The sequence below is a fragment of the Rhinoraja longicauda genome, chromosome 24 (genome assembly GCF_053455715.1).
Source record: "Rhinoraja longicauda isolate Sanriku21f chromosome 24, sRhiLon1.1, whole genome shotgun sequence".
NCBI lineage: Eukaryota > Metazoa > Chordata > Chondrichthyes > Rajiformes > Arhynchobatidae > Rhinoraja > Rhinoraja longicauda.
In genome coordinates, this window is record NC_135976.1 from 10,219,321 (window position 1) to 10,230,882 (window position 11,562).

General features: G+C 42.4%; 1 protein-coding gene across 1 annotated transcript; it reads right to left on the reverse strand.

Moving 5' to 3' along the window:
- Positions 1–367: 367 nt before the first annotated feature.
- On the reverse strand, positions 368–8,435 carry LOC144605545 (putative G-protein coupled receptor 139). Its single transcript, XM_078420953.1, has 3 exons — positions 8,393–8,435; positions 5,955–6,038; positions 368–1,335 (listed from the first exon to the last, which is right to left on the reverse strand). Exons 1-3 carry the CDS (start codon positions 8,433–8,435, stop codon positions 368–370), a joined length of 1,095 nt encoding a protein of 364 aa, XP_078277079.1.
- Between the last annotated feature and the right edge of the window lie 3,127 nt (positions 8,436–11,562).

Here is an 11,562-nt window from a genome sequence, read left to right on the forward strand (position 1 = left end):
AGATACTCTCACATTTATGAGATATCTGAATGAGCACTTGAATTGTCAAGACATTAAAGGTTATGGTCCAAGTGTGAGTAATTTAATTCGTTAAAATTAGTATAGACAGGTACTTGATGGTGGGCATGGACACATTGGGATGAAGGACATTTCTGTGCTGTCTTTGTGAGACAAAATGATAGACTTTCCAATCGTCTTGTACCTGCTTTGTTAAAGATTCATTTCTTAAGCCTCAACCTGAAATTTTCTGAGACAGGAAGGTCAGGTATTCATTATCATGTCACTGTTTGAAAAAGACAGTTTTATAGTTTCCTTGGAATTTGAGAATCAATTATAATATGTTACCTTTAGCAGTGTTTCATCCATGTCATTGCAAGTGATGGATGGCTGCTGGGAAGTTTGTGTTCTGTTGCCTGCAATGTTTCCAAGGGCACATCATGGCCTTTATGCAAAAAAGAAGCTCTTTCCGAAATTTGGATTGGGTGCATGCATACAGATACATGTTAATGGCCATGTTAGTCAAGGTAATCATAGAACCAATATCAGCAACAATATTAATGGTGTGTGAATAGTCTTCCCTGTCAATATCATAGTATGCGATTCGAAGGATAATCTGCGTGACCAGCCTTGTAACACATAGGAGAGCAAAGCTCATTGAAACTGTAATCAAGAGGGCAATAGATTTTCTTTTCTGAGCCCTGAAGAAAAGAGAGTTTGCTGAGTTGCCAACTCCCTTCACTTCACAAGAATGGTGCACCTTATTACTCCGAACAATCTGCCTTAGTGTCAATCCATTTAATGTAACAATGATTATAAGTGGAACAATATAATCAAAAACTGTTTGAAACCACACCAGGCCATGTACAAAAAAAGGTGAGATATTTTGTTTGTAAACACATTCATATGGAAATCTCTGCGTTTCAGTCGCATTGATGGGTCTAGGACTGACTTGAGAATGATTCGACCAATAGTAAGGGACAGCAAGCAAGTAACTTAAGACAAAGGTGAGTGTTATTGCAATGATGGTACTTCTTGAGGTGCATGATTTGGTTTTGAGTCTGAAGCTGTTTATGGCGATGAAACGTTCAACCGTGAAGGTCACCACAAGCCAGACAGAAGTATTGTACGCACCATAATTGAAAATGTCTCTCATAGTACACCATGGTTCTCTTGCCCAAAATGGTTCATGGACGTGGAACTTGAGGATCAGCTCAAATATTACAATCAGTAAAAGCACCAGGGTGTCAGCTACCGATATTGCCATTAAGTAGTAAATACTTGATCGAGAAATCATACAATTCCTTTGCCATAAAACTAGGAACGTCATAATGTTTGCTGAAAATTAAAAAACAAACAAATTAACAACACATTTATTGTAGTCACAATGTCACAGAAATACATTTTGCAATTTAGATTTTAAATGTTGTGATTAGATTTCCTTGGAACACAGGATGATAGGTTATATAAGCGTACAAAATCATGAAGGGAATAAATCAGGTAGATGCACAGTCTCTTGCCCAGAGTAGGGGAATCGAGAACTAGTTGACAAAGGTTTAAAGTGAGGGGGGAAAGATTTAATGGGAACCTGAAGGGTAACTTTCTCACACAAAGGGTGGTGGCCATATGGAATGAGCTGCTTGAGGTAGTTGAGGCAGGTATTATTGGAATGTTTAAGAAACATTTGGACAGGTACATGGTTGAGACAGGTTTAGAGGGATATGGGCCAAATGCAGGCAGGCGGGGCTAGTGCAGATGGGATATGTTGTTAGTGTGGGCAAAATGGGTCGAGGAGTCCGTTTCCTCGCAGCATTAAATCAAACCAAGTGTCATGGTTTTGTGTATGGTTATATATATATATATGCTATAACATGTATATAGTTTAGTTGAAAGCCTGTGCAATGAAGCGAACTCTACTGTCAAAGATAGATTTCTTTGGATGAGGTACAGATTAAGATTTAGATTGGTTTATTGTTATATACATCAGGGTGCAATGAAATTCCTTGTTCGCATGAAGCTCATTAAGTAAACAGTATACATGCAAGAATGATAAATACAACAATAAATATGAGTGCAAAACAGAATAGTGCAAAAATTGCAATGCAATCTATAATCTTTATTGATATCACACACCATCTGGTTTACATTAATAGTTTAGATGCACGTAAAGAACCCAAGGCATTATTTGCAAAAGAGTAAGGATTCTTCCAGTACCGACCAACATTCTTCTACCATGATCAGCGAAAAAAAGCAGTTGGTTATTCAGAATGTTCCTTGTGGGATCTTGTTATTTGAAGGAACAACAGAGTTGCTGCCTTACAGCGCCAGAGACCCGGGTTTGATCCTGAATAAGGGTGTTTGTCTGTATGTTCTCCCTGTGACCTGCATGGGTTTTCTCCGGAATCTCCTGTTTCCACCCACACTCCACTCCAAAGGCATACAGGTTTATAGGTTAATTGGCTTGGTATAGTTGTGAATTGTCCCTGTTGTGTAGGATAGTGATAGTGTGCGGGGATCGCTGGTTGGTGCGGACTCGGTAGGCCGAAGGGCCAGTTTCCGCGCTGTATCACTAAACTAAAAAGAATTACCACTATGTTTCAAAAAAGGTCATTGAACTTAAGTAAAATGCTTTGCATTATGTATAGGAAACTTAATACAAACAATAGTTTGTAAGAAAAACATGCTGCTTGGGTTAAGACTTTTCCTATGTTCAAAATCTTATGAATATATTTTTAAATTAAAATATTAGAATGCAGAATAACAGTTGGATGCCACACAATATTGGGTTTTTATCCAGCATTAGCCTCCTGTTTGTGACAAAGTGCCAGCTTCACTATGATAAAAATTACTTTTGATAAGATCTGTCTATGATTTGTAACAGTTAAAAATATTTTTAAGACATCTCTACGTTTGGATGATATGATCAGAGGATAACTGTGGTAAACGAGTCCTTAAGAGACCACATGGTCAATTAATAATACATTCCTCCCAGTTTCATCTTTGTCTACAAACAGTCTCAGGTTTACGGAGATCTTCTCATCGGTGCTTTAGTACTTTAAAAATGTATATGGCTGTCTTATAATATTTTAAGCAAAACAGTATTAAGAATGAAATACATTTATAATTCATGCCCAAATTACTTCTATCGCTTAATAATTTTTGAACATAAGTTCCCTGCTGCAGTCTCATGACCAGACACTTAAATCAAAAGTATATCTTCAGAGATAGTTTGTTTAATTGAACTATTTGATTAATGCAATTTATTCAATACTGTAATTCTATCCGTTTATATGATTTATGATGCAGCTGAGATAATGTGATCCAAAAAGCTTTAGATGGCCTCTCATTACGAGTTTTCTGTGGAGTTAATGCCTTGAAATGTAGAGAGGCGTTCTGCTCACAACCCTGCTTTAAAGCTGACCTATTTGTGTTCTCTGAAATTACGATGTAGACATTTTCTGCACCTTGCATCATCATTGTGTCATTATCAGGTTTTTGTTGTTCACTTTAGAATTAAAGCTGAAGACAAATGGTGGATACCAGACACTAGCAGAACTACAATATCATCACAGAATATGCAGGTAAACAGCCTTCCAACCCTGCTATAAACGTGTGTGCATGGTACAATATTATATTGCTACTGTGCCTCTAAATCATTTTAATAAGTGTAAAGAACTTCAGTATACTCACATGGAATTCCAATCACAGCAAGAAGAGGGTAGAACACTTTCTGTAGCATTATCATCCAATGCTCTCCATCCATTTTTAATAATGAGGTTTCCAGTCTCAAGCAGACATGTTCACTATGCCTGGAGTCTCATCACTTTTGATATTTGAAAGATATTTTATTGCTTTATTAACTTTCTCATTTCTGTCAGCAAACACAGCGATACTGGCTTTAATTTAATGCGTCTAAGTAAAAGTCGTAGCTGAATCCCAGTATTAATGATTGCCAGGATCATCAGGAAGGCGAACAATTTAATGCTAGATACTCGTTGCAATGATATCATAAAGATGATAAATGATTAAAATCACTCAGATTATACCACCGTGCCATCCTCCAATTGCCGAGTCTCTCTAACAAATGGCGTACCAATAAACTGGATGGTGTGTGTACTTCAATTTCCTTTACAGTGACTTTGTTTTCTAATCTCTTCTGCCATATAGTTTTCTCCGGATATTGGAAGGTTTGTTTACAAAATTAAGTAACTTTATTGTGTAAGTGAGATGCACTGAAATGTAATATTTTCTTGGATCAAACACTTTTAATCATTTACCAGTTGATGTAATGAAGCACCCATCCAACCCACACATCTAACAAAAGTTTTCCAGCAGTGATGTCTGGAAGTTGCTGGTAAATTCCAGCACTTTGCGCCAGACTGCCTGTGTTTACCTATTCTGTGTGTAAGGATGTTTGGGATGTCTCAGCAAACATGGGAGTTCCAATCTTGCTGGCCAAGCTCCACCAGAAATTTCTGAGATGCCCTCTGTAGTATATGCTTTATGGTTAAGGTTCCTTTCAGAAAAGCTGTTAATATATATTTATTAATTCCCCCTTATGAGGAAACTTATGAGTCAAGAGTGTTTTATTATCATATGTCCCAGACAGTGTAATGAAATTCTTACTTGCAGCAGCACAACAAAATATGTATGTGCGTGCGTGCATATGTGCATGTATATATACACACACGCACACATACACATAAAAAAACCCCATTGCTATGGGGTTATAAAATGGATGTCCTGCTGTGGTTTTCAGCAGGAAAATGGATGCCTTGCTTAGAGTGTTTGCTTAGTTGGAATGGAAAGTTGTCTTTATCAGCTCAGAAGTAAAAGCCCGTGGAAAGCTGCAGAATAGTGCGAATTGTAGAGATAAAGAATGACTCCTTATTGGAACAAAGCCTTCTATGGACATGTATTCTTGTATTTTATTTACAAAATGCTGGAGTAACTCAGCAGGTCAGGCAGCATCTCAGGAGAGAAGAAATGGGCGACGTTTCGGGTCGAGACCCTTCTCCAGACTGATGTCAGGGGGGCGGGACAAAGGAAGGATATAGGTGGAGACAGGAAGACAGTGGGAGATCTGAGAAGAGGAAGAGAGGGACAGAGGAACTATCTAAAGTTGGAGAAGTCAATGTTCATACCACTGGGCTGCAAGCTGCCCAGGCGAAATATGAGGTGCTGTTCATCCAATTTCCGGTGGGACTCACTATGGCACTGGAGGAGGCTCATGACAGAAAGGTCAGACTGGGAATGGGAGGGGGAGTTGAAGTGCTCAGCCACCGGGAGATCAGATTGGTTAACGCGGACCGCGCAGGTGTTGAGCGAAGCGATCGGCGAGCCTGCGTTTGGTTTAACGCGGACCGAGCGCAGGTGTTGAGCGAAGCGATCGCCGAGCCTGCGTTTGGTTTAACGCGGACCGAGCGCACGTGTTGAGCGAAGCGATCGCCCAGCCTGCGTTTGGTTTAACACGGACCGAGTGCAAGTGTTGAGCGAAGCCCCCTCTGTGACTAGTATTTTAATTTATTGTATTGTATTTTATTTCCTCATTTCAAAGTAGTCACTGATGGGTCAAGCACATGTCCCAATTCTCACTAAACTTGAATCCTTAAGCAGAAAAACAAAGACTGGTATGGACATTTAGTTTCTCATAGATAACTTCCCTCCCTCCCCCCACCACACGTTTTGTACAGCTTCTGCACTGATGATCCTCATTCACTACAAGATCGACTTACTGATATCAAAGACAGCCTTAGTGACAACCTCCACGATTGCTCATTGGGTTGCCTTGGATCATTGGTGGAGGGAACAATGTAGGTGATGTTGGGCAAATAGAATTTGCCATTCAAATTGTGGTTGCACAATTTCATCGGATCACTGCTGGCATTTGTTTTATGTAGTCACTTTTGTGCCAACTTTTCATTCACTAATCCATTTCTGCTTCCCAGCTCTCTTACCATCTTGTTCTTCTATTTCCTTTTCAATCACTGTTTTATTTTTGATGCTTGAAACAATTTCAGGGCATTGAATCTGCAGATTTCCTGGAAATTGATTATCCACTTAACAAAATTACAGGAAGAATGACTTTGAATCTTGATTTCTAAGATTGCAATTTCATGGGCTGTAATCACAGTAGGGGACCATGATATAAAAGCCTTCCTCTATATTTAGTCTCTTGTTTTTGTTACTACTGGGATAAAATAGAAAACAGCATTTTATTTATTTGCACATTCCCCCTCTATCTTCCTGTCTCCACCTATATCCTTCCTTTGTCCCGTCCCCCTGACATCAGTCTGAAGAAGGGTCTTGACCCGAAACGTCACCCATTCCTTCTCTCCTGAGATGCTGCCTGCCCTGCTGAGTTACTCCAGCATTTTGTGAAATAAATACCTTCGATTTGTACCAGCATCTGCAGTTATTTTCTTACACTGACATTTTCACACATCATTAAAACAAGAGGGCCTTTGTACAAGACTCTTTCCATGTCGAAAATATCCCCTTTGAAGGTATACTATCTTAAGAGTTAAGTACACAGGCAATATTAAAATTTAATCCAAGTTATGATTATATTTCACTCACAACACAAATAAACTAATTTCCTGAGAACAGCCAACAAAACTACAAACTATTCGCCGTACTCAGTTGCAAAGAAGAAACTTAAATGTAATTTTTGATGTTAGGGCAACATTTGTTCATTATTTGTCTGTATATGTGATAATTTTAAGTACATAAGGATGATGGAGAAGCAAGATGCTGGTTTCCAAAAAAAAAAGCCACAAAGAGCTGGAGTAATTCAGCAGGTCAGGCAGCATCTCTGGAGAGCATGGTCAGGTTATGTTTCAGTCTGAAGTAGGTTTCAAGGTCAGTTTATTGTCACATGTAACAATTAAGGTACAGTGAAATTCGAATTACCATACAGCCATACTAAAAAAAGCAACAAGAAATACAACTACCATAAACATTCACCACAGCGTTTCTCACTGTGATGGATGGCAATAAGGTCCAAGCTTCTTCCTCTTTTAATTCTCCCGCAGTCGGGGCAGTCGAACCATCTGCAGTCGGGGCAATCGAAGCTCCCACAGCCGGCAGTCGAAGTCCTCGCGTCGGGGCGGTCGATGCTCCTGCGGTTTGGAGTTCCCGAAGTTGGTCTCTAACCAGAGAGCGCAAGCTCCGCGATGTTAAAGACGGCAAGCACCCGTGTTTGGAGCCCCAAAGTCCCAACAGACTGCGAGCTCCGTGATGTTAAGTCCGCAGGCTTCCGTGGTGTAGCTCTCAAAGTCAGTCTCCAGCAAAGGCCGTCAACTCCTCGATGTTAGGCCGCAGTGCGGACGGAGATACGATTCGCATCTCCGTCAAGGTAAGAGATAAGAAAAGTTTTCCCCAACTCCCCCCCCCCCCCCCACATAAACCAAGCTAAAGAACACTAAAAACATACATTTAAAATGTATAAACAAAGACGGAACACTGTTGGCAAGGCAGCCATTGCTGGCGCCACCCAGTGGATCCTGATCCAAAATGTCACCTATACAGCCAATGCAAAATTGCTGCCTGACCCATCAACTTACTCCAGCACTGAGTTTTTTTTTGCATATGGATAATGCTTTTTGCTGCTTTTTGCACCTTTGTACACACCCTTTTGAAAAATAAATTGTATTCACCAGCAAAAATACAGTATAAAAGAGGGTATTGTCATTTTCAACAGTACTGCAATTTAATAATACTGCATTGGCTGGATGACATTTTGAGACGATCCAAGGGAGTCTAAACTCCTGTATAACTAAAGCTCATTTTTTTAGATATGGAACCAGTATTTCCTCAAAGGGTTAAAAATGTTAAAGCTACATGCCAGGCCTTCACAGTGAACCTCAGCAAAATAGAGATGAGGATGGTAAATTGTGTTTAAAGTAGTTCATTGTCTTATGTTTAGAAGAGATATTGTTAAGGAGCTTGAACAAAGGGTAGGAAGGGTTAGATTATTTATTGCATTAGAAGGCCAAATAGCATCCTTTATTTCGACAAACGTGCGACAAACTTGCACAAAATTATAATCTCAGTCATTACACTCCCACAGCCAATCATTCACTTTTACTTCAGCCATCCAGGTTAATTTTAATTATTTATTCACAATCACTTCTGCCTCAATCACTGAATCTGGAAGGAAAATCTCTTGCCTTACTACTGGTGAACAAAAGTTTCTTCAATCCTCAAGTACTAAATGTATTTCTTTGTAAATTCTAATATTTAATGACCCAAGTACAGTAAACTCTTATTTTAACGGACCTCATTATAGCGGATTTTGGTTATAGCGGACGGACGTACCCACGGCTGTCAACATGCACCCCCCCCCCCCCCGTGCCACTTACAGGCCTGGGTGTACACACCAGCCCACCCTTACCTGCACTCGGGCCACGCCCATTGACTCCGCCGACCATTGTCATTCCCCCGGCCAGCAGCAGGCCAGGGCTATCAACTCACCTGGATGTCAGGCCCAGTTCTAAACTGAGAGTCCGAAGAAGGGTCCAGACCTGAAACGTCACCTATCCAGAGATGTTGCCTGACCTGCTGAGTTACTCCAGCACTTTATGTCTTTTTACGTATTAACCAGCAACTGTAGTTGTTTGCTTCTACTACTTATACTCGTTTGTAGCGGCACTCTGCAATAACGATAGCAATACCCATCCCCCCCCCCCCCCCCCATTATAACGGAGGCTTACTTTACTAATTGTTTTCTCTTATTTATTCAGATATATCCCTTACATGGTTTGGAATACTATCAAGCTCCTTACAAACTATGTTTAAAAGACTTAAGATTAATTTTTCAGGTATTTTCTTAGTTTTGTATTATCTCATGGCATGAAATTTAAGATTAGACTAAACATTCAAATAAGCTTTTTAACAGTATCTGCATTGATGAAATTGCTTATGTAAAGCTGTTGAGTTTATAGCGACAAAATGTAAAACAAATTATCGACTATATTCCAATCTTTTAATAGCGATTAAATAATCACAGTTCAGCTGGATTTGGTGAAATCGAGTTTAGTAGTTCTGAAAACACCGAGCAAGATATGTACTACAGTAATAGACTGCCACCTAGTGATCAGATCTGTAACATCATAGATTATTTGGCTATAAATTGGATTTCACTTAATTTCTGAAAGGCTTGTGCATAACCCATTCAGGTTTCTTTCTAAAAATGTTTAAGGCATCACTTGGAATAGTTTACAGCCAGAGTAATGAACATAGAACAGTACAGTCCAAGATAAAGCTCTTTGGCCCAGAGTGTCTGTGCTGAACATGATGCCAAGACCAATCTCTCCCTTCTTATCTACCTGTGCATCATCCATGTCCCACTATTCTCTGCATATTCACAATCACAATAAAACATTATTAGCCAAGTATGTTTTGCAACATATGAGGAACTTCATTTGCCATAGTCATAACAATAAAAAGCAAAAGGACACACAAAATACATTTTAACATGAACATCCGCCACAGTGACTCCGCCACATTCCTCACTGTGATAGAAGGTGAAAAAAAAGTTCAATCTCTCCCTTCTTTGTCCTCCAGCGGTCGGGGGCTCTAACCTTCCGTTGACTGGATGATCTTAATCCGTAGCCGGCGGTGAGCCTTCCTCGTCGGGGCGATCAAGCTCCTTCATCGGGGGGGATCTCAGCTCCCCCGTGCCGGCGATCTACCCCAGGTCGGGACCAGTCAAACCTCGTGCAGCTTTTGGAGCTCCCGTCCGGTCTCTTTCAGAATGGCAGGCAGTGACTAGTGGGATACCGCAAGGCTCGGTGCTGGGACCGCAGCTATTTACAATATACATTAATGACTTGGATGAAGGGATTAAAAGTACCATTAGCAAATTTGCAGATGAAACAAAGCTGGGTGGTAGTGTGAGCTGTGAGGAAGATGCTATGAGGTTGCAGGGTGACTTGGACAGGTTGTGTGAATGGGCGGATGCATGGCAGATGCAGTTTAATGTGGATAAATGTGAGTTTATCCACTTTGGTGGTAAGAATAAGAAGGCAGATTATTATCTGAATGGTGTCAATTAGGAAAAGGGGACGTACAACGAGATCTGGGTGTCCTAGTGCATCAGTCACTGAAAAGAAGCATGCAGGTACAGCAGGCAGTGAAGAAAGCCAATGGAATGTTGGCCTTCATAACAAGAGGAGTTGAGTATAAAAGCAAAGAGGTCTCCACAAGGCCTCCAGCCGCCTTGGTAACCATGTGTAATGGAGACGCCCACGGCGTCAGAGCGCTGTACAATTCCCATGGCCGCCATCTGGCGAAACTCCGCCTTGGCGATACGGAGCTGGTCGGGGGGGGGGGGGGGGAAGCCTGCATGCACGTGCGTGGAGCGGTGGTCCTGAGGTGAGGATATGATGACCCACTCCGTGCTTGGGGCTGGCCGATCGAAATTGTTCGACAATATCTGGGCATAAATATTGTCCACTGAAGACATCGGCTCGCGGCGTGGTGCAGCGGGGCATAAAGAGATCGATTCGAGCATCACAGCGTGAACGAGGCGCTGCCCCCTCACATCCACCAACAGGGATTGGGCCTGGAGGAAATCGGCACCTAGCAAGGGTTGGGAGACGTTGGCAACTGCAAAAGTCCAGGTAAAATGACAGGAGCCAAAAATAAGCGGGACCGTGCGAATCCCATACGTTCGGATGGCGCTGCCATTTACCGCAGTCAGAGAGGGCCCCCGCTTGCCGGAACGAGTGTCGACCCCCGATGGGGGCAAAACGCTAATCTCCTCGCCCTTGTCTACGAGGAACCGGCGTTCCGAATGTCGGTCCCAAACGTAGAGGCGGTGTTTCTGGCCGACCGCTGCAGCGACCACAGGTGGCCGGCCCCGGCGTTTCCCGGGTATGAGCAGGGCTGGCGGGCCGCGGAACCCCAGGGGCGATGATAGTAACACCGCCTCCCTCTACCTGCGTCGCCCGGGTCCGGCTGCCCAGACGGACTCCTGGTGGATACAGGGCACGGTCGCTGGGTCCTCCAGTGCGCTGCCGACAGTCGACTGATCGAAGTGCCGCCCTGCTGCACCTTCCAGGGCTCCGTGGACCCCTGATCCAGCGTCCCCATCTCCTGCCAACTGACCAGCCACAGCTCGTCTGTACGCTCCGCTAGCGCCAGGGGGGGTCATCAAACAGTGCTTCCTGCTCTTTCCATGCGGCTGAGCCCAAAGATGCGGAGAAGCAGCGCTTTGAGGCCGTGATATTTACCGACCGCTGGCGAATTGTGCAGGTAAGGCACCTCACGGCTGGCCTAACCATCAGGTGACACGACAACCTATCCTTTTACCTCTTCTCTCGACTCCATCCAGAGACCCTGATAGTCATTTCAGGTTAGACAGAGGTTCACATGTACCTCCTCTAACCTCATCTACTGCATCCGGTGTTCCAAATGCGAGTTCCTGTACATTGGCGAGACCAAATGTAAACTTGCCGACTGTTTTGCTGAACATTTGCGCTTGGTCTCCCTATACCTACGTGATCTCAGATAACAGATTATTTTATTTTTAGTGTGGTCTTGGTGTATAAATGAAGAGTC

Bases quoted from the DNA above. Each gene is read 5' to 3' on its own strand.
- LOC144605545 (XM_078420953.1), bottom strand. From the start codon at position 8,435: ATGACAATGGTCGGCGGAGTCAATGGGCGTGGCCCGAGTGCAG. The intron at 6,039-8,392 runs GTAAGGGTGGGC...ATCAATTTCCAG, and splicing joins TGGGCGTGGCCCGAGTGCAG to GAAATCTGCAGATTCAATGC. The intron at 1,336-5,954 runs GTAAGAGAGCTG...TTTAATTTTCAG, and splicing joins GGAAATAGAAGAACAAGATG to CAAACATTATGACGTTCCTA.